This window comes from Thunnus albacares, chromosome 7 (assembly GCF_914725855.1).
Source record: "Thunnus albacares chromosome 7, fThuAlb1.1, whole genome shotgun sequence".
Lineage (NCBI taxonomy): Eukaryota > Metazoa > Chordata > Actinopteri > Scombriformes > Scombridae > Thunnus > Thunnus albacares.
Window position 1 is genome coordinate 1,062,998 of NC_058112.1, and position 24,287 is coordinate 1,087,284.

The 24,287-nt window shown below is 37.5% G+C and overlaps 1 protein-coding gene and 1 long non-coding RNA gene across 2 annotated transcripts in view; one reads left to right on the plus strand and one right to left on the minus strand.

The window, feature by feature from the left end:
• Positions 1 to 24,287, plus strand: part of LOC122986390 (cytosolic carboxypeptidase 4) — a 200,941-nt gene that overhangs the window by 106,415 nt on the left and 70,239 nt on the right. The window contains exons 12-19 of the mRNA XM_044357626.1: positions 1,473 to 1,674; positions 3,747 to 3,837; positions 5,667 to 5,933; positions 16,117 to 16,200; positions 16,373 to 16,462; positions 16,856 to 17,004; positions 19,573 to 19,660; positions 19,846 to 19,978. Of these exons, the coding sequence (XP_044213561.1) occupies positions 1,473 to 1,674; positions 3,747 to 3,837; positions 5,667 to 5,933; positions 16,117 to 16,200; positions 16,373 to 16,462; positions 16,856 to 17,004; positions 19,573 to 19,660; positions 19,846 to 19,978 (1,104 nt within the window). The remainder of the gene's footprint in view (positions 1 to 1,472; positions 1,675 to 3,746; positions 3,838 to 5,666; positions 5,934 to 16,116; positions 16,201 to 16,372; positions 16,463 to 16,855; positions 17,005 to 19,572; positions 19,661 to 19,845; positions 19,979 to 24,287) is intronic.
• LOC122986392 lies at positions 2,264 to 24,083 on the minus strand. Its single transcript, XR_006404292.1, has 3 exons — positions 24,073 to 24,083; positions 19,885 to 19,892; positions 2,264 to 2,379 (listed from the first exon to the last, which is right to left on the minus strand). It is a non-coding gene; the product is annotated as an uncharacterized LOC122986392 (long non-coding RNA).

The window sequence follows — 24,287 nt, forward strand, 5'->3', positions numbered from 1 at the left end:
TTTATTTATTTATTATTTTATTTAAGTTATTTTTTTCATCAGAAGAAGAATGGACTCAGCTGAGACCATGCCACTGTCTCCTCCACACCCCTGATACAGTCCTGAAACATCTGCAGTACCTGCAGAATGTGTACATTAAAATATATGGCATAATTCTCCAATGCCAATAAAAAACTATAAAGCAATATAATATTGTCCTCCTCTGTCCTCTAAGAGTTTGTCTTTGAAAGACACTGCCAGTGTGCACTACTCTGTGTTATTAGTTTGAAGACAGAAGCTTTCCCTTTTAAAAAGTGCTGCATGTTTTCACTTCCCTCAGAGTGTTTTCTGATTAAGTTAGGATTTTTTTCAAACAGGAAAATGTAAAACTTAAACAAACTCTTTATTCCACAATGGTAAAAGCCTATAAACACAGGACTCTAAGACAACACCTTTAGACAGGTTCGCAGCTCATTGAAGGAAAAATGTTTCTTTTTTTCCCACCTGGGTCTTATTTTTGAAGCTTTGGCCATCGTTCCTGTCAGTTTTGATAACATTTTACTCTCCAAGTTAGTTGCTGAGATTTGTGAATCTGCCGTCACAACAACAGTCCAACAGAGAACAGATGATCACGCAGGCTGTAGACAAGCCCACTGTGTTGCCTTGTTATCTTTAGAGAGTGAAAGTCAGATATCAGCTACATAGACTGTATATAAACAGTCATTAAAGCTGCTACTCTTGTTTTAGTTATATTATCTTTGTGCACTAGTAGAGTCATATTTTAATTTCCATTAAAAGACACATGCACTAATTTAGAAATGTCTCTATTTATTGTAGCACATGCTGCTCTATGGGCAGAGCATGTGCAGTATGCTTTGGTGGTGACGCTCAAAACAATCTATCCATCGTTTTACAGCCGCAACAGAGTAGGCTATGGCAGAGCCTGTGACATAGACAGATGTTGACAGTGTTTTTGTAATTACTTTCACTGCCAGAAGGGGGAGACAGAAGTCCCACACTCCAGCTTTAATTCTGGTTTATTTTACAGCTACTTTTTAACCACAGTTTTTATAGAACACATGACAGTGAACCAAACACTACACCAGAATTGCCAGTGAATTAGCTTTTATTATTTAGATACAATCCATAAACACTTTCTATGTGTAGTTCTCTAATTCTTTCCCGGCAAAAATCTCACTAAGACAAGAAAAAATAAATATATAAGAATGATTAATTTCTTATAACTTATCCAACAAATACATGCCGTTTAGTATTTTGTGTTCTGTGTGTGGAGCTGATGTCTGTAGGGATGAAGGTTGGTTTACGTGTTGCCTCTTATGACATGATGAAACATCTGTTATTATTATTCAAATATTTGTCCAAAATCGACTAAATGAAGCGTGAAGTGTGAAACTGGTTTTTTGGCATACGTTGAAGACATTTTGGCCTTTGAGCAAATCATGTGACTGTAAGGTAATGTCTTTGTCTCCCAGGAACTGAATTTGAGTTCAGAGCCAGAGGACAGTTCGACATCATCATCATCCTCATCAGATGAGGACACTGTGCTGCTCAGCAGTTTGCCTCCTCACTCATCCAGGAGGGACAGGAGGAAGAGTACTGCGAGGAGTGAGTCGTCCAATTCTTCTTCTGAGTCTCACTCAGAGACAGAAACGTCCACAGAGAGACACACACCAGGTCAGAGCCAGGTCAAACCAAACCATGTCAAATGTATTTATGTAATGCACATAACATCCATACTATAATAAGCAATAAGACTTGCTAATGACTAACGCTGAGACAAAAACAACATGATAACTTACTGTAGTACAAAAAAGCATAAGAAAGTGAAGCAATCAATCCAACAAACATACATCTCTTAATCACAAATAAAGGTGAGTTGAATAGTTTTGTCCATCAGAATCACCCCTTTAAAGAGCAAAACAAGGTCTGCATTCAGCTACTCCATTTGTAAAAAGATACAATCTTAACATTTTATTAAATGTGTTTTAATACTTTCTGCAGTCAAAAAACCTGTTGATGAATTACATGGTACCATTGCTCCATAATTCACTGTTGTGTATTTAAAGGGGACCTATTACGCTAATTTTCAGCTCTATATTTTTATTTTTGGACTCCACTAGAGTAGCTCTGCATGATTCACGGTTCAAAAAACGCCTGATTTATCTTAAACTGGCCCTTTATGCAGCCCCTCAGTTCAGCCTCTAATGCTAACAGGCAGTTTTAGCTCCTGTCTCCTTAAGGCCAGCCTTCTGATGGACCCACTCTGTTCCAATTGGCCAGCTTTCAAGAAGCCTGCTGAGGGGCAGCTGTATCAGAGTCATGTTATGTTACCGCCGATGCAAACTCAACATTTCCTGCTTTACTGCTTCAAATTAAAAGCTTGACTAAATAATGACTAAATAACAGGAAACTTTTATTGTGAAGAATTTACAGGAAATTAAAAACGTTCTTCACTGAATTAATGGAGCTTTGTTAGCGGCGCTAAAAACGAGTGGAAACAATGAGGCATGTAGATATTTGTAGCTCTTTGTTCAGTTAGAAATAATGCAGGGAGGAGTAGTACAAGCAGAGACAGCCACAGTGATGATGATGTTTGATGAAGAGCTGTAGATGACTAGCACACCTCCAACAGGTAAACAACTAATTTTACTTTGTCCTGCTGGGTAATGGAGTCATGGCTCGGCGTGACTACCCCCGATACAATGGAAAAATGCCATAATGTTAGTGGAGCAGTGAACAGATGACCATATAAAGAAATCCGTCACAAGCTGATGTCAGCTCAGGCTGAGAGTAGAAAAAAACACTGGAAACGGAGTGTTCAGAGCAGTCTGAAGCCAGTGCTTTTTGCTCACAGGGACTTCTTATACGTTTTTTCCATGTTTAATATGAACATCTGATATTGTAATATTATATATATAATTGAAGACAAGGAAAAGCATGATAGGTCCCCTTTAAATCTGCATTAATAGATTTTTTCTTACAGTTGTTTACACTTAACCAAGACAAACAATTGGAATTTTAATCCTGACAGTCTAAGAACAAATAACATCTGTATTAAAATTATATACATATATTTTTTTATGCATGCAAAATATATTCATACAGAAATGGAATATTAATTCAGTGTATTCTCACAGTTGGGAATGCATCCCATACATTCACACAAATGTAAATCTTTTCAGATACTAAAACGTTACTTTTAGTGGTGACAGTTACAACACACAACACATTTTAATACAAAATACTGAACCATAAATTGTGAATTTGCTGTGGTAACAGAATAATGATGACCCCTCTCTGAAAAATGATTATTAATGAGTGATGGACATTGCTGATTGGACGTTGGTCACACTCTCTGCAGCAACCTATCTCATCCTAACAAACCATTAAATCATAAATTTACACTACTACTCATTATAGCAAACTCTGCAGCCTGCTGCTTACCATAACTAACATACGTGTAATAATATTCATGCATATTTTCCAGACCAGTCCTAATTTCATTTAACTTGAAAGCATGTATATACTGTAAATTGTTTTATGTGGAAGATTTGGAAATGCTTTCACTTTTCACTAATTCCACCTACATGTCAACTTATACAGACGAACCTCTACATATTGAAAAAAAAAATCCATGACCATTAGTTTCATCATCCATCTTCCATTGCTGCACAGGTCTTCCCTGATTTAAGAACCACATCATGGTCATTTTCTTCCTTTTCCGCCTATTATCTTTTGTCTTCCAGATGCTGTCCCGTTAGAAGCCAGAGACTTCCACAGTCACAGCAGCATCCTCAGCACCAGTCCTGGGTTTAGGAGCAAGGTTAGAGAGGCAAGGTAGGCTGAAAGTCACTAGTTTCTCTGCATGTGTTTCTAGTGATAATGACAGGAAATGTAATCTGACTGCACAAAAGAAATGATGTGAAAGAATTCATCAATAAAAGTGACCTCAGTCATTTCCTAGCTTCAAGAAGAGGTTATTTTATAATTTATCTTTACTTAATGAAATACCAAGGGAACATAAAATATAAAGTATATAAAGTTGGTTGACTAAATTAGTCTTGACTTAAGTGTAAAACCTCAACACCTATGATGGGCTATGATGAACATATCTAGCTGACTGATATTTTGCCACTGACCTCTTCACTTTCATTGACCATAACACTCCATTTATTATTTCAAATGTATTGTTTTAGCATATATACGTTTATTTGAAATTAATTTGAAACAGAGGATTACATGCTGAATAACTGAGTCAACACAACTGAGGACAACATTATTAGGCACATAACTTGAAAAACATTATGTTATGTTGTCCTTGCAGTACGCTGTTTTATTAACTATTGTATAGTTTATAATGAAACATCTGTGTTGATAACATATTTTGACAGTCGGACACAAATCTCACACACACAAGAGTTACACAACATGGCAAATATATGGATAAAGAAAAGTGGAGCACTGTGTTTCAGTCTTTAAGTCCAAGTCTGCAGAGGTGAGCCCTGTGAGGAAACCTCTTGTGTGGTGTGTCCTTCATCCTGGAGTCACCTGGCAGTCAGTGGGTTATAGTGCTGCAGTGGTGGAATAAGTGATCATATCCTCTACTTAAGTAAAAGTATCAATACCACAATGTAAAAAATACTTCATTACAAGTAAAAGTCCTGCATGAAAATCCTACTCAGTACCTACCACAGTATTAGCAGCTAAATTTACTTAAAGTATTGAAGTTAAGTACTTGTTTTGCAGAAAATGGGACTGTGACTGATATATTAAATAAATTTAACACAGTACATTATTGATACAGATAAGCTGATGCATAAGCAGCATTTCATTGCTGTAGCTGATCGATGTGGAGCTAGTTTGAACTGCTTTGTAAGGGTCACAAGATAAATCTGAGGTCTTGAGATGATAGATTGGTAGGAAAGAAGAAAAAAACTGTTCTGCTGTTCTGCTACATAAATTTAAATCAATTTTCAAAACTTTTCTTTAATCTTTACATTTTTGTGAAATATTGGAGAATTTTTTCTCTTTCAAGGGGAAATTTAGAGGGGAAACGTCTCTTTGGTGGAACTGCAGACAACTCATAGACGTCTGAAACGTGACAAGGAGACACAAATACACTGATTTTTTGAAAGGGGCCACAAGTCATAAAAAGTGGGAACCACTGCTTAACAATGCAGTATTTATAAACTCATCGTTATGTTATTTCATATAAAATTTTAGTCTGAAAAGTAACTAAAGCTGTCAAATAAATGTAGTGGAGTAGAAAGTACAATATTTCTGTCTGAAATGTGGTGGAGTAGAGGTATAAAGTTGATAGAAATACTAAAAATAAAAAATTGTACTTAAATATAATACTTGAGTAGATGTTACTTTCCACTATTGTAGTGCTGTTATATGTTTATCTCACACAACAAACACAGCTGCTTGTCTTCATCCTTCCATATTCTGTGCAGTAATGTCACACTATACTTCAGCATGACCTCTGCTTGTTTTCTGATGTTAGGAGTCTGACCCCTCCTCATACAGCATATCACTGGATCAATATAACATAGCCCGTCCTCTGTTTCAACACCTTCAACAGTTTCACCTTTCTTTCTATGCTTGATGTTTTCCTTTCATTCTTGATCTCAGTAGTCTGTGCCTTTATTGGATTTTGCTCCTAGGGGAGAAGCCAGCCCAGGTCAGACAGAGGAAGAGCAGGATGATGATGAGGAGGCAGCAGAAGAATCCCACTGTCATACCATGATAGACAGGTTACTGGAGAGACATGGAGCCTGTGTCCCCCACCACGAACCCAAGATGTATCATGCTGCAGCCACTAAAACCAAATCTATTCCAGGGTTCAGCATCCTGGCTTTCCCTGATTTCTGGGGTCACCTCCCACCACCAGGACATGAATCCATGGCTCCACGCAGACCCAACATACAGAGGTACTCCATGCTCATTACAACATCTTACAATGTACCTGATGGCTGTGTAGGACTAATGTAGTTCATATCACATGAACATTTAGATGGGTTTAAGAAAGGTCAATTGAACAGCTCTTTCATGTTAGAGGACATGGGAAGAGGCTTCTACTGCCAGGTAGCTCTGTAAGAAACCTCAGACTCTGAGCTCCCTGAAATCTTTACACTACATGTAATCTTAAAAACGTGCAGCAGTATCATGAAATAGGCTAGTGGCATCACAAAGCTCACAACTAATCTAAGAAGAAGATCTAAGAATCTATTGTATCACTACCAACAGTACTGTATGTTTATATGTAATTTGTTGTCTCTGTTCTGACTCAATATTAAATTGCAGCTGAATCAATATTCATATTGTTTAAAATGTATCTGCGTTGTTTTTGTGGACCAAGTCTCTGGAAACAGATCTTCTGGCACACTCAGAAAAAAAGAACAGCATTTTTTATCTGGCCTTTCTGAAGGATAGATTTATGAAACTCTGTATGATAAAATACTTAGTTAAATGGTTAGCGATCTTATTTCTTATAAATTAAGTACTTATGCAACTTAATTGCATTAATATATGTTTGGGGGAACTTAATGCTGGATTATGTTTTATTTAGAATTTTGAATTTTCTTTTCAAAAATATGTGCAAAATGTTCCTGCCAACATTTTTCAATACCCAATATGTGCTTGGTACCTGACACTGGCTTTAAGTTAACAACTAAAACCATTTACTGGAGTTAAAATCAGGCAAAATAATGGCAACTGCTGGTGGGGTGGTACTGAACACTGTCAGTGAACATAACATAATGCAAAATATCTTATATGATTTGTAGGTGACTGGATGTAAAAGAGGGTGGCTGCTATAATTTAGATGTTTTTATTTTCACACATGTAACAGCATAAAAACCAGATTGACAGGAGTGGTCAGGAAGCTGAGGGACCTCCATTTAAGAAAAGAAAAAGGAAAAAAAAGAGCCTAACAAATACAACATGGTTTAGCAAAATAGACAGAAAATTAAAGTCCAAATCAACAATCTGTGCCATGTACAGTCAGTGGTCTGTGGATGGTGACCTGTGGCTGGAAAAAGGTGTTTGCTGGCATAAATGTGCACAGTAGGTAGATACTGTGTCATGGTCAAGTAGAGTGTATTTGATTGGACACAAGGGAATACTTTTTTTTACTCAGAGAAGAAGCATTTGATGTTATTCTTGGCATGCACTGGTTTGGTTTTTGGGTGACTTACTGTGCCCCTCCGTGGGGGGAGAAGCCCAGCAAGGATGTTGTCACTGGCAAACCAGCAGCAATCCACTGAGCCTGCATCTACACAGAGCCGAGGATCAGTCTCCCTGTCATCCTCACATCTGATCTCTCCCTCCACACACTCTTTTCTTCTTTTACTCTCCTGCTCTTCTATTATCCAACCACCTTCATTTTTTCTATTTTCTTCCCACTCATTACTGTCTTCCCACAGACCTGCAGTCTTTCTCAGTCTCCCTGTCACATTCCATTATTTCCTCATCTATTCTTTTATTACACCATTTTCCCCATCTTCAGCAGATGTGACAGCCATGATAGCCTTATTCTGTAGCTGTGTCTTCTTGAAATTGGTCTCTGTGAGTTTATTTCTTTCTTTATTTCTACTCTAATTTTTTCTGTCTTCGCTCTTTTTTATTCACATTCCTTCTTTTACCCCGCTTGTCTTTCTTGAGTGTGTTATATGTCTTTTTGTAATCATACATGGCAGCACTGAGAGCTGTACAGCTTTCTGACAGTAATGAGATCACATAAACTTTAGATGAAATAGGTGATTAAACACTAGATTGCTCTGATACATGTTTAAATGGTATATTCATTTGAACTTACATGTTTACAACAGGTAATAATCACACCTGATGCATGTAAGAGGAAATGTGCTTTGTGTGTAAGTCAAACTGAATGGAATGATGATGACAGAGAGAAGAGGAGACAGGCTGAGCTGTGAGCAGAGAGAAATGTTTGTTTAAACCAGTGTCTAAAACTCTCCACACTGTTCTTTGCATTTCAATGAGGCCCTCTCCATTTCTATGCTGATTGCTGCTGATAGTGAGTACCACTGTTTTTTTTCTGGCACCAGAGTCAACTTCAACTTGTGCATTTCAGTCCCTAAGTACCAGCAGGTTGTTGTAAACAAGAAAAGATTATACATCAACATTGCATCATCATCACATTACACCATAACCTGAATTCATTAGAAATTGCACAGATTTTATCATTTTGCTCAGATTTCACCCAAGTGCCCATGTAAACATGATAGTTTAGATGTTGTTCTTGAGGCTTTCCACCCTGTCAAGAATAGATTTCCCCGGTGAGAGGATAATATTCGTCAGAGTGGAACTATAGCAGATGCTTGTACTATTAGTTCGGGAGCACGTCCAGTGGCTGTTTATGGTGAATAAACATGCAGACAACAAAAACAGTCAAATTCAAGATGAAGCTCCTCTTGGCATTTCATCTTAAAGCACTTCAACAATGATGATGTCCCAACCATAGTAAACAGATGTCAGTATGTCCATCACTTTCCAGAGCAAGGTCATCCTGACAGCCGTTGGCCACATTCTTTCTAATTTGCTTGGATATTTATTCTCACTAGAAACTGATTTCTATGACCTCCTGACCTTTCTTTGCTGTAGCACTACTGCTACATCATATTTTCTACTTGACAAAGATTTTGAAATGAATAAATAGATTTCCATGAGTATTCATGGTCCCCAAGGGATGAATGTGCACCAGGCCTATATTTCCCCATAGACACAAGGTATATCAGAATATAATAGGCTGAATGTCATGAAATTCTTTCCATTTTGGACATTTGTCATTTCAGCAACATTCATCATGCAACTTACTATAGATAAAGTGCAATAGGTAAAGAAACATGTGGCTGCCTTGGCTAATATGTGTCAAACTAGGCTGATACTACAGCTACACTTTCATTGCTAGTAGGACATAGTTAGAAGTTTGACTTAGAATATGCTGTTACTGCCTTACTTTCTGTGAGTTTTACCTTCTGTCTGTGTAAGAAACATGGCAGAAAAATAACAACGAGGCTATACATTTCTGTTTGCATTAATTTGATAATGTCAGATTTTGCTGATGAGATGGCAAAACAAACATGCTTCTCTTGCACTGTACAAACATGTCTTTAGGAGAAGCTTATGGCCATGGTATTTCAAATCGAGGATATTATGAGGAATAATTGAAAACAGAAAGCTTGAATAAACTCAGACAGGAGGAAATAGTGCATTTGTTGGGGACTATTTTCAGCCGTGGATTAATCCACATTTGGTGCTCTAGTAAGTATTTCTGGCAGGGGAATGTTGTGGGAGTCAGGTGACTGGGACTGGTGGGAAAACATGATTGTTGGTAGAAGGATGCAGAAGAGCAAGGCACCTGGGGGAAGTGAGAAATGCTGAGAATGTGTTGTCCTGACAGAATGTCAGAGCAAATTACCACCATTATCATTATGAACATTTACTGAACTTTCATTTACTTTGTTTATTTTCGTTTTTATTTCACCCTCTGAAATGTGTGTGGTTATGTGTATGCATGTGTATTTTAAATCTGCATCTATGTGGTGACAAATATATGTGTGTATGTAGACAAATGTGTGTGTGTATTTGTGTGTGTGCGGTACGTACGGCACTTTTCAACGTCGCTTGTCTGAGACATTTTCTCAGCACTTTCAAGAGGCCAACAGACGCTGACATTTAAAAATGTTAAAGATGCAATTTCCCTCTGAACTTAATCTTATTATGTTGCCAGTATATTGGTGCTCCTCTAAAAAGAGAACATTTTTTGAGTCGGCAGTCCCTTAACAGAACTAATGTTAATGCCATTTTTGTTAGGGCTGTTTTGTGAGTAAATTGTCTCGGGTGTAGAATAAGATTAGGCCTAATGCAAGGGACCTTTTAAGCTCTGTCTCATTTCAAACCCAAATGTTCTCATCCAGTTGACTCTGCCTCTGTCTGCTCTGGGACTACTTTGGTTTTGTAAAATACTTTTCCAAAGTACTTACAGAACAGGCTGCTAATCATGGAGCTAAGCAGTCTTTTGTTCAAAAAGATGGTAACATCACATTTAAACTGGTCAGATTGATGTTAATGCTGTATTTGTTAATAAGTTGTGCTATGGAAATGCAGAGGGTAAACACTGAATCCCAGAGGACAGAAAGTGGCTACTACACTGCTCTTTGAGGGCTGATATTGTTAAGCAGTTGTCAGTTTATGAAATCAAATGAATAGCTTAATCATGCCTTTGAGTTTTGTCAACATCATGTTCATGAGGCTAGTGGTTAATTAAATGTATTTTCTTTTCATCAATTAAAGGACAATTCATATTTCAGACCTGCATATTACAACCTACTGATTTGTTCTTGTTTAGAAGACTGCCATAACAAGAAAAATGATAGCATTTGTCATATTTTCAAATGTCTTAAATGACCTGTGTAAGTTTACTTGACAAGTACAGTACTTTAGTTGTCTTGTGAATTACAGCTGATTACAGTGTGTCAGAAGCAAAGGCAGAAGTACTGTCATGTTGTTGTGAGAACTATGAACTCTCTCAGAGAGGTGATGGGGTGGATGGAAGGATCAGTAAAACATGTGACTTTGACATGGCAGACTGCTGTTCATTTCCCATTTCCTTCTATCACTAAATATTCGTTTCTTGTTGCAGTATTTGTCCTAACCATAAGAGAATAGTTATATGGCTTATTTTTGAAGCAGTCACACAGTATGCACTTTGGAAGGCACAAACTATTTGGGAGGTCTTGTTGTTGTTGTTGTTCAGATTTTTGGTGCAGTTTTGCACTATCCAAGCAGCCAACCATTAACATTCCTTTCATTATGTTACTTGGGGTGCCTTGGTGGTTATTAAGGGTTTTACATCCCTGGTTTGATTCTGGCTGCAGACATTTATTGCATGTTAACCCCTTCCTCTCTCCAAATTTCCTGTCATCTCTCTGCCAATATCAAAAAGGAAACCATGTACATGCGTACACAGACTTAAATGAAAGTACACAAAGTATTATCAGAAAAATGTACTTTACATAACAAAAGTAAAAGTACTCATTATGCGGCAGACTGGTCTCTGTCAGTGTTATTATATATTGAATTAATATTACTGATGTATGAACATGTAAACATCATTTTAATGTTGAATGGAGGTGAGTAACTAATTGTTTAATTTTACTGTGTAACAATGTTTTCATTTTATATGCTCATTACAGGTTTTTAAAATCATCTGCAAAGTTATTATAGCTGTCAAATAAATGTAGTGGAATACAAAGTACAATATTTTCAGTGTAGTGGTGCATTATCAGTAATAATAATGCAACTTATAATAACACTGACACAGACCAGATTGCTAAAAATTTGTGTTTTTATCTCTTGTTATGTATGTTTTTATGTACAAGTACACTTGTGTAGGAAAATTAGGCATTAATAAAACATAAAACCTCATATAAGCAGGGTACCACCTCCTATAAAGAACCTTTAATGTCCGGAGGAAACATGAAAGCTTCAATTTAATTCTCAATTTGATCAATGAATCAGTCTCCTAACCTTAAGTTCTTTTCAAAGTACTGACCTCTGTTTTGCTGTGCTAAAAAAAGTCACAACTTCGTAATTAATTAATATCTAAACGTCTTGAGGATACATGATAACGAAGATAATAAATAAAAAGAATAATAGGGCTTTTAAATGATCATAAAATATAAAATAATAAAGGAAATTGCTTAGAAATAGTGTCTCAAAGTGTGTGACTCGAGGCTAACGTAAGAGCTAACACAACTTCTCTAAAGAAATTATCTTTTTAATTTTAATGTTAGTCGACATCAACTCTTGATCGCAAAGCCATGTTATGACCTGCTGTTGACAAGTTTGTCATAGTTGATGTTGTCTCAGCAGGTCTGGCATTGTTTGGGTTGAGCCATTGTTAGCAGTGGTGTATAGTCACCAACGAGGTTTAGTAGTTGCACAGCCCATATTGAGCTGTGGGCTGTGGGCAAGTCTTTGTGGAGGCAGCAGTGTTGAACCACTGGTGAAGAGGGGTTAAGCCTTGTTCCAGGCTGCCATCAAAGAGTCTCTGTCGGCTATACTGCCAGTTTGGGCTGTGCTGCTTTCAGCAAGCGGGCCGAGATCCAGTTTAAATATCTCTGTCTTCTTCAAAGCAACGTATCAGTTGAGTTTAGGATTCAGGCTTTTGCTGGCTTCTTGTAATATTAGTTTAATGCTGAATAAAGTTTAATCTGACTACACTCAAATCTTTATTCTGTAAGTAACTAACTCCATATGAGTTGACGTGACTTCAAAAGCAAATACTATTTGTGGGAACACGAGACTTAATGTTACAAATAAACAAAAACAAACTGAACTTGTTTTGGTAAAAGATTAACATATGCTCATACTTTGTCGAAAAACAAAAAATTCTTAATAGGAAAGAAATAAGTGTTAATAGGAATTGTGTCTTGAGTTTCTGTGCTCATGAGTGCTCATGAGTTTCTGGAGATCAGCTCAAAGGGAAATCCCTCTCAGGTTGTCTTTATAAGTTTGGATAAAACGGATACAGTTTTAGGTGCATTTTAAACTTTTTTGCGACAAATTTCTGATGAATATTCAATGTCTTTGCTCTGGGGTACTTTTACGGTGTGGCTGCCTTTGATTTGAGATGGTAAATTCTTTTTCTACAATGGGGAATTAAATTACTAAATTTAACAGTAACAGAAAAACAGTTCAGCATTATACAATCATTTCATAAGTTAATCCTTCTAGCGATATACCAAACATTAACATTCTAGTAGTGATACACAAGTTTAATCTTTAATCTTAACTCTTAACACTTGAAATTCAATATGAACTCCTAACCTTTCAATAGAGGGCAATATTGATAATAAAATCAAAAATTAATATCTCCCCAATATATTATAGCATAGTTATCAAAGTTAAACAATTCTTTATCATTTTTATAACAAACAACATTACAGGATTTACATAATGATCAGTTACATAATATGATTATATATCTATTATATATGTATTATATATTATTAAATATAATATAAATTACAATAACAACAACAATAATAATAGAGATGACTAGTAACAATAATAGCAATAATAGCTGGAGAAGATGTCAAGGCAGGACCACGCTATCATCACTCAGGCTCTGGAGTTTCCTGTGAGACGAGAAAGCACAAAAACTCCAGGGAAGAAGTCAAGTTAGAAACATGCATTAATTGTACATGAATGCATACAGATGGAGAGGAGGAGGAGAAGAGAGGAGCTCAGTGCATCACGTGAAGTCCCTTGGCATTCTAGGCCTATGGTAGCATAACTAAGGGCAAGGCGAGCCTGGCTGGCCCTAACTATAAGCTTTATCAAAAGAGGAAAGTTTAAAGCCTACTCTTAAACGTAGAGAGGGTGTCTGCCCCCCAGGGAGAATCTGGAAGATGGTTACACAGGAGAGGAGCCTGATAGTTGAAGGCTCTGCCTCCCATTGTACTTTTGGAGACTCTAGGAACCACAAGTAAGCCTGCACTCTGGGAGCACAGTGTTCTAGTGGGGTAATAGCGTACTACAAGCTCTTTAAGATATGATGGTGCCTGACCATTAAGGGCTTTGTAGGTGAGAAGGATTTTAAATTCTCTCCTTTTTGTAGTTTTTGTCAGTACATGTTCAGCTGCATTCTGGACCAGCTGGAGAGTCTTTAGAGACTTGTTAGTGCAGCCTGATAATAAGGAATTGCAATTATCCAGCCTAGAAATAACAAATGCATATATTAGTTTTTCTGCATCTTCTTGAGACCTGATTTTTGCAATATTACATAAGTGAAGAAATGTGGGAGTTGAAGGACATATCCTGACCAAAGATAACTCCCAGATTCCTTATGGTGGTGCTGGAGGCCAGGGCAATGCTATCTGGAGTAGCTATTAGGGATGCAAAGGATCACTAAACTCACGGTTCGGATCGTATCACGGATTTGAGTCATGGATTGGATCATTACTTTTGCTCATGGTCTTAAAAGAAAACAACAAGATGTCCAATGTTTAATTAAAATCTTAAAATATATAAAATATTCAAACCTCAATTGTTAAATTAAATTGCATTGGGAGGCATGATACCTTCCTCCCTTAAGCATAGTAGTGAATGAAACTTCATCAAAACTTGATGATAACTTACAAATATGAACACACGTCTTGTCCTACAGCTTAGCTTATTGAATGAGCCACCAAACAAACATTCACCGGGGAAAGGTACACCACTAATGTCAGTTAGCAGCTAGATAGCTAATTAACTGCTCATCTGCAGCACATTAAAAAGCGTGTGAACATATCTGCAGATGTCACTACAGACCTGTTAGATGCTGGGTTGGTCATTGCATTTCAAAATCCCTTTTAGTGATATGCTGTCTGTCCATGACTTGTACTTACAGCAGTTTGTTTACTTGGTCTCCAATGATACATTAAATTTGACAGTTAATCCGCAGTTCACATGCGTGCCGAACCGTGGGGGGGCGATCTGTGTGGATCATAGATCAACTACATTCTGTTACACCACTGGTAGCTATATCATTAGATAATGTGTTTCTAAGGTGTTTTGGGCCAAGCACAATAACTTGTTTTGTCTGAGTTTAGTAGCAGACAATTGCAGGTCATCCAGGTCTTTATATCCTTAAGGCATGCTTGGAGTTTCTTTAGCTGATTGGTTTCATCTGGCTTCATTGATAAATATAATTGGGTATCATCTGCATAGCGATGAAAATTTATGGAGTGTTTCTGAATAATATAACCTAAAGGACGCATATATAAGGTGAATACTATTGGTCCAAGCATAGAACCTTGTGGGATTCCATGTCTAACTTTTGCTTGCATGGAGTTTTCATCGTTAATGTGTACAAATTGAAATCGATCCGATAAATAGGACTAAACCAGCTTAATACAGTTCCTTTAATGCCAATTAAATGTTCCAGTTGCTGTGATAGGATGTGATGGTCAATGGTGTCAAATGCGGCACTAAGATCTAACAATACAAGTACAGGGAGAAATCCTTTGTCCAGTGCAATTAGGAGATCATTTTTAACTTTCACCAGTTCTGTCTCTATGCTATGATGCACTCTAAATCCTGATTGAAAATCCTCAAATAAACAGCTGTTATGTAGAAAGTCACACAACTGATTAGTGACTTCTTTCTCAAGGATCTTAGAGAGAAAGGGAAGATTGAATATAGGTATATAGTTGGCTAAAATGCCTGAATCAAGAGTAGACTTCTTAAGAAAAGAGGTTTAATAACAGCTACTTTAAAGGAATGTGGTACATAGCCCGTTACTAAAGACAGATGGATCATATCTAGTAAAGAAGTTCTAACTAAGGGTAAGACTTCCTTAAGTAGCCTAGTTGGGATGGGGTCTAAGAGACAGGTTGATGGTTTAGATGAAGAAATCATTGAAGTTAGTACAGGAAGGTCAATTGGAGAAAAACAGTCTAAATATATATCAGGTTTTACAGCTGTTTCTAAGGTTCCTGTGTTTGGGGATAAATCAATGCCTGTTGAGGGCAGGAGGTGATGACCCCAAAGGTCATTTGTGTTTTTATTTTAGTTCAGGCCATAATTTAGTTGCTGGTCACCAGTTTCCTTTCAGAAGATCTCTTCAATCTCCATTTTGTCACAGTGTTTAACTTTGGTCAGCGTCATGTTGTCACACCCCACTTGGCAAAGAGGTCAGTTCGGAGGTCAAGCCATGTCTCTGTAGAATACACTCACTTCCTCAATTTGATCTGAGGTTGTTTATCCCATGAAATTAAAGACAAGGCCCGAATGTGTCCTATACTTTTATTAGAGTAACATGTTGAATGCTTGTAATGTTTTTGGCCCTTTGTTTCACAGTGGTGATGTTCAGTCTTATTTGTGGCTCTGCTGAAGAGCAGTTTAAGTGCTTAGGCCTACCTACCTTCATTCTTTCATGCTTTCTTTTTTCTTATTGAAACTTCTGCACCTCCCTGTACTCCTACAAAACCTCACTCTGCCCTCTCCAGCTGGTTTAAATGTAACAACAAGGTATTTAAAAAAGGTTTTAAGGTTAATTCTTTATCTTAATACTTTATCAATGTATATGACTGTCTTTATTAGGAAGAAAGTGTTTGAAGATGTCCAGCGTTTCCTAAATACTGATGACATCATCAACCAGGTAGTCTTTGACCTGGAAGACAGCAGGTAGGTAAACAACACATGGATACACAAACATAACATTTATTAAGCTATTTTACAAGATGGAGTTTACATTTATGTTAAATTTTTATTCAGATTGAATAGCATGTGAAAATTGTATTTCAATGTGTGGTTATAATATGCCACCTCTCTATCTCTTTGTCTGTTTGTTTGTTAGTCCACAGGATCCATCTGATAGGCCAGATTCCCTTAGGTTTTTCTCTAAGTTTGAAAGCGGGAACCTGAGGAAGGCTATTCAGGTCCGCAGGTATGGACACACACAGAAATACACACACACACACACACACACACACACACACACACACACACACACACACACACACACACACACACACGACGTTGAGGAGAATCTCATGTAATATTATTACTTCAAAAATAATATTTTGTGTTGTAAACACTCATGGATTAAATTAAATGAAACTTTTGAAGTATGCAGTAATAGTCAGCTTTTCTGTTTTCAAAGAAACTGGGATACAGTCATTATAGATTATGGGATAGTGCCTACACATGTGTATGAGGCTGGATGTTTCAAGAGTACAATAATAAAGGAAAACACAAACTACTGACATTACTGTGATTAAAATCATTGTTTGTTACATTATATCCTAACTGAGAAAATAAATTCTCTTTTCTTCTGTAGATATGAATATGACCTCATATTGAATGCGGATGCTAACTGTTCCCAGCACACCCAGTGGTTTTACTTTGAAGTCAGTAACATGGTGGCTGACGTCCCCTACCGTTTTAATGTCATCAACTGTGAGAAGAGCAACAGCCAGTTCAACTATGGTGAGAGCGGTTGTGTATGTGTGTGTGCGTGGTTTTTTTTAAAGTAAACAACATTAATGACAGCTGTTGCAAATTTTGTATACCTCATTCAAAGTCATTTTTTTATCATTTAAACAATGCAATTAATACATTATATGGGATTCAATGATGTCGGCAGATATTTGTTTTTCACATTTATATGAAACATATTAAGATAAGCCCAGACTATACACACCCAGGGCTTGAGTTTGCCCTGTAGTAACATGTTAAAACTAAATTTAAACATATTCTAATATTCACCTACTAGAACTATATCATTGGTGCAATCCAATTATACATACATACCAGTTCAAAGCATGTAAACAGAAAAGGAAAAACCCACAACTTTGGTTCCAGGGTCTGTGTTATGTCAAGAACCTTTGCTGTCTCTAACTGTATCTAGCTGGTACTGGTCACATCCAGCTCCAACTCTTTCCCCACCAGAGAGATTTCACTTCATGTACCCAAAAACAGTTTCCCTAGCCAGGGGTCAGTGCATCAGTGTAGTTGCAAGGGTCCTTATGTTGTGAATTTTGTGTGTCTTTGTGAGTTTAGAGTGTATGTACCCACATGCATGCCAACTACACAAGTATTAGAAAGGTAAAAATTTTTCCCCCTGCGAAGATACATTGTCCTGTTAAAGCTGATTAATATGGGTTGTTGGATGTTGTGTAAACTGAATTTACAGCACTGTATTTGTGTGCACCTTAAGGGTATCATGAGAATGTAGATATCAGTCATTAGAAGGATAAACTGGGAGTCGGTATAGTAACATGAGCAAAAACCATAAGTTGTCCCTGTAAGCCATGGATAGAGGCAGGAATGACGGGACACTTTGCAAGGAGTAATAAGCTAGTTGTGCCAAATATCATTAGCTAAACATACCAGAAAACAATATACAGCTCTTTTGTCAGAGAAAGCAGCTGGAATCAATTCATGGTATTGGTTGCCAGGTAAATAAGTGATTGAATAGGGTTTGTCATGTAGATAATACACACAAAACCAGTCCACTTAAAGGTATACTATGCAGGATTTATCCCTTGGTGTTTGTAAACACACAGCATTCAAAGTTGGCCCTTCCTCCCTGGCTCAGAGAGAGAGAGAGAGAGAAAAAGAGAGAGAGAGAGCAGCGGTGGTCGGGCGAGCTAGAGAGTGAATCAAGTGAGAGTGAGTTAATAAGATTGTGAATCAGAGAAATAAAAGGTTATTTTCTGAGTCTTTCACAGCAGTTATGTTCTAAAGCACAAATAAACATGCTCACACCTCTGCTCACCTCTGCACAACCCGACGGGAAGGTGCCACTTGCCGGATTTTGTGTGAATGCATAGCTTCTTCCTGTCCACTATGGCCTCTCTGCTCTGCATGTGTGTAGCTCAGCCCTGCCCTCGGTCAAGCAGACACAGACATACAGCTCTTTATACATCCATGACACTGGAACAGAGAGCAGAGCAGAGCAGAGGAGAGAGACAGAGACAGCGATGTACCCTAGTCGCCTAGTCCCAACCTCACACCCTGCGTGATGTTATTGGCTGGGGGCTTCACACCTGCTGCCTAAAGACTGACGCCCAGAGATATCCCAAACACAGCAAAATAATAACACAATAAGAAAATACAGGCAGGGGGCAGGGTCTTAGCAGATACATACACTGCCACACACTTCTGGCGGGTCATAAGTGATGATTGAATGGGATTACTTTTGAATGAGTCTATACATTATTTTTTTTAGGAAAATCCTGCATAGTATACCTTTAAGCCTACATCAAACTATGTTTAAAATCTATTTGACAAAGCAGTATGAATCTCACAGGTGCATTTTGTATTATCATGCTTTAAAAGTCATGTAAAAGTCAGTAATGAAAGAAATACAGCCTTTTTTTGTAAAAAATGCAATCATGCCTCTGATGATGATATGTAATCATGGGACAGGAAGCCGATAAGATATCATCACTGCCATTTTCTCAAGAAACTAAATATGTTATGCTTTATTAATTTTACTAATACTAAACTCTTCCACAAATGCCTGTATAAGCAGGCTCTTTAAACGCTACATGGTTTGAGCCTCTCAGGGTTTCTGGCTCAGTAGCTTGGGGTATGTCTGTGGGGAACTCTGACGTAAATCTCTCTTAGGACAGATGTCTTTTTCTGTCAGGTGGATCCATATGTGAAACTACGGAATCCTTTAAAACTCAAGTTGAATCAGTTTTTAGTGATCTGACATGCAGTCATGTATGATTTTGAGCTTGTCATTGACTTTTATGGCCATGTTATTGTATTATTGTTTGTTTTGTTTTGTGTGTATTTTTGTTGAGTTTTGTATATTTGTATAAAAGCCCATCTAGGGACAGGCATTGCAAACTAGCTTACAAATACTGTGTTATGTGGCATTAGTCCTTGCTATACACTTCTCCTTTTAGAAATAAATAATGAATAAATTCCTGATCAGACCAGAGAGAACACACACTGCTGCAGGTAAAACTACAGACCTAACAAAGACACCACGTCTGTTCCATGTGGCTGACTGTGTGTGTGTGTGTGTATGTGTATGTGCAGGAATGCAGCCGGTGCTGTACTCAGTAAGGGAAGCTCTGGAAGGTAGACCACACTGGGTCAGGACCGGAGCTGAAATTTGTTATTTCAGGTATGAAAGAAGCGCAATAATATTGATTCATCTACAGATACACTAAAACCTCAAGGAAAGAGAGCTCAATGACAAAGAGCTTTCAGAGTCTGAATGACAATATAAGTGCAATGCAAAAATGATGCACCTTTTATCAGCACATAACATAACTTATAGTCTGTTATTGCTTCTATTTTCTCCTCCAGAAACCATTTTTGTCCAGCTCGTGGCAGACGGAGAACAACCTTTTATACTCTGACCTTTACCATCACTTTCAAACACAATGAGGACGTCTGCTACCTGGCTTACCATTATCCCTACACATACTCTGCTCTGAAGGTACTGATACATTCATCTGTCTGACTGAATTTGCAAATACCTCCAGTTTTTACACTTAACACATTCTTTTCTCTTGCCTGCCTAATGAAGCATTCAAATTACACAAACCTCCTAGTTTCTATACATTAACTTGTAAATTATATAAACAACAAATGTGCAGTGGGGGAATAAAAGACATTCTTGGCCCCTGTTTTTCTTCTGTGTCCCTCTGAAATGTACATGTGTAGCCTTTTGAATATTAATGTTGTCATTCAGCACACAAATAGTTTGGTGGTATTTCTGGTGAAGGTAGTTTGTCCAGCTGCTGCTCTGCAGGCCCTGCTGCAACTAATTCAAACTAACAATATGCAGACTGTAAACTCCAATAATACCTGTCATAGAACTGGAGTGAAGTTCACATCCTTACTATGCACCAGGCTAGTTTTTAAATGGCATGCATCTATAACATGGTACTAAAATGTCACTTGTGTGTCTGTAGATTCTATAGAATCATGGACCTGATTTGGGTCTGAGAAGATGTGGCCTGTATCACAAAGCGAGCTCCAAACACAGTTTCCTTTCCTTTTTTCTTTTTTTTTTTTTGGCTGTCACCTGATGAGATCTTAAGCTGAAGGGATAAATAACAATGTAAAAGCATCAACACTGAATCAATCTCTGTCAGTATTCCTGTAAGAAATGAAAGAAGCTCACTTAACTACAGTTAAAAGGCAAACACAATTGTTATTCATTATGCTATAATCCGATTAAGCTCTGCTTTAATCCACACTGGGAACATGATTATGTAAAAATGTTTCTTTTGTGTGCACCATAATAGAGAGCAATGTGATTTTTCTGATCTATAAAATATTTATTGCTCTTTATTACTTGTCACTTTATTGAAACTCTCATTCCCATATAAGAATAAGAATAAGAATAAGAATAAGAATAAGAATAAGAATAAGAATAAGAATAAGAATAAGAATAAGAATGATAATAATCCATTTAATTTGTACCACACTTTTCATTCGTGGTGAATCTCAAAGTGCTACAACATTGAAAACATACAAGACACAACAGAAAATAGAAAATAATAAGAGTTAAGGTGAATAATATAATACATATGTATATGTACATATGTATATGTAAAATATATGAATGATAACTCAGTTTTTCCATTGATCTGATTGGTCATTAATTGGGCTGTTGGCAATATTGATCTGATCCTCTAGAGCAGGTTAGTCATGCAGCAGGTTACCATGGTGATCTACCAGCTCCATGATACCAGAAAACCTAACTTAAGTCCAAAGATAACTGGCTCACACACTAATCTCACTTTGTTATATAGGCCCTAGATGTTAGCCTGAGCCTTCTTTTCATCTTCATTCTGCAGGTTAAAGTTAATGGATTGCTGTCCCTGTCCACATAGATGTAGCTTACTTCAAAAATTGCTCTTTAATTATTTAAATAATTTGTATGCACATATCTCCTCCTGCCAAGTTTCAGACAAACATGCAGGTATGGAAATGTAATCAGGAAATCAGTGTACTGGTCATGGGACATTAATTATAATACTGATTTCCTGTAGCCAATATGGTCATTTTGATTTGATTTTGTAGTTTTGCTGCCACATAACAGTAAACATTAAGAGGTGACCACAAAGCCAACAAGTCACTCCTGCATGGGACCAGATGAACCAGATGAATGAAAATGTGTATATTAAAGAATAAATGTTGTCTGCCTTCCACTGCAACAGTGATCAGAGAAAATCTTTTCTGGATAATTCATGTAAAAAAAGATTATTGTTTATGTAGGATGAAAAAGTGCACTGAATACACCATATGGATCAGAGACCAAAGACCGAAGACAGAAATATAATAATGTCTAGGAGGTTAAAGTGATGACTCGCAGGTTCAATTCATGGTTGTTTTCATCCACATTAGATGAACAGTGTAGGAATAATTTTTCATGCATAGCACTCCAATCCTAGGAGACAGGAGTTGTCTGGACATCAGCAGACTGTAGGTGTGATCCCTGCTGATGCTGCCGGCTCTGTATTACAGATGCCATTTTCACCTCTCACTTGTTTCAGACTTTTGTTGCCTTCATTCTGACCTTCAGAATAACTGAACATTCTGTTTGAAATATTAATATGTAAAGGATAATTGCTCTGCTGCATTGTCCTAAAACTGGGGGACTGTATAGTATCTCAGCTGCCCCCCACCAAAGATACTTCAGAGTCAGCAAGCTTAATAAATTATTATTAAATATTTGAACATATGAAATAGTTTTTACTTTTTAAGCATTTTGATATTACTACAGATGAAGTTCTACTGGAAGAAATGAACTGCATAAATGAATCTATCATAGTATACTGTTTCTCCAAGCCTGCAATACACACTAGTTCAACACTAGTTCCTCCTGATCTGCCTCCATCCAATACAAGTAAATGGATGTAAAATGTATGCAGATGACAGCGTCCTAAAACCAATTAAACAATGGGATTCATGAGTGAATGGCTGAGTGGCCAATCAAAAGCCCAGAAGAGGGAGTCTGTAACATATTGTATTTCTCATGCTGTCAACATGTTGATTGAGACATTTAGCCTCTTTATTTCTCAGTGGAGGAAATACTGTATTACATCAGGTCTAATATTTGTGTTACCAGACGAGGGGGACACATTGCAGTAGTCTGAGTTCTGACTTTACTCAACTTCTTTCTGAACATCTAGGCCCATAGGACACAAAAGCTACATGTAGTCATTAGCACAGTATTAGCCATGCTAGCTTCACTGGTGCAGTGCAGCAGATGGCGACATGACACGACAAAAAAGGAGTAGTCAATAGCAAAATGGCACATAGGGCCCTAATTTAACAATCTAAAGTGCACGGTCTAAGGCACATGGCACAAGTGCATTTAGGGTGTGTCTAAATCCACTTTTGCTAGTTTAACGGCGGAAAAAGTGGTCGAAGCGCCAGGCGCATGGTTCAAAGGGGTTGTCCATAGTCTCCTTATTAATCATGGGTGTGTTTTTGGGCGTAACGTGAAATAAACCAATGTCATCTCCCTTTAAAAGCCAGGTACGCTTGTAGCTTGGCGGATTGCTATTATAATGGCGCATTTGCCAAGTAGTAAGTAGGAATCTCATTTATTTCCTCATGTGTTCCTCAGGTCCTCATGTATTAATGTAGCAGGAAAGTCAATCTGTGTCTGATCCGTTTTTGTCCATCTGTTTAAATACCTACGTATATTGCCATGATTTGGTCAAATAATTAGACAATTCTATCTGTCATTACTGCGATTAGTTCATTCTGATAAATATTATGACTAAGCATCATGACATATTTTTTAAATTATGTTGATGTACACAATAATAATTGTTCACATTGTAATCCTTTTATTTGTCATCTTTTAAATGTCTGCTGTGCGTCCTGTGTGTGTAACAAGCAGAGTGTATGTTGTGCACCCGCCTGTGTAGCCGCATATTACTGTCTTGATAATGCGCTCTTAAAATAACAGTGAAACACTGTGCCACTGACTTCAGACCAGGTTTTTGTTGGTCAATAGCGCAATCACTCTCTGCTGCCTCAAGATAGCAATGCGCCAACAATGCGCCTGACCACACCTCATAAGACTAACTCGCCCATGGGCACTCAGACAGGCACAAATGCATGTGCTATTTAAACAACGTGGGCGCTGGACGAGAAAATGACAACTGTGTTGATCTTAAACTAGCAAACCGCTTTGCGCCAGGTATAAAATAGGGTCCAAAGGCTTCACTGTAGGCTGTTGGCACTTTTATACGGACTATTTGCATCAGTGCAACTATCACAGAAGCAGGAGGCCTTTAAGTATTAAGCAGAAAAGCAGAATATGATAACCAAGACTTTTTGTTGTTGTTGTTTTCCAGAGAATCCTTCTTATTGGTGAGAAATAAGACAGTTAAGTAGCCAAGCTTAACTGTTGGATGAAGTGTATTTACTTTTCTGAATAAATAAATTAATTAAATTGTTGAGAAAACAGTTTCCTTTAGTGCACCAAGCAAGACAGCAATGCAAGTGTGAAAGCAGAAACCCTCAGTGCCTGTAGCCCCACACTGGTAAATAATCACCAGCCACTGCTGCACTGTTCCAAACTGTCCATTACAGATGTGACTATCCCCAAACACATGAAATTCAGCTCTCAGTCATCATAGTTTCATTTTAAATCAGATGTCTCTGGGAACAGAGACTAAACTAAAGAAAACATGGTGGATGTTACATCTTGATAATTGAGCTTTAAAGCATCTATGCATATATACATCAGAACCTACACATGTACTCATATACACTCT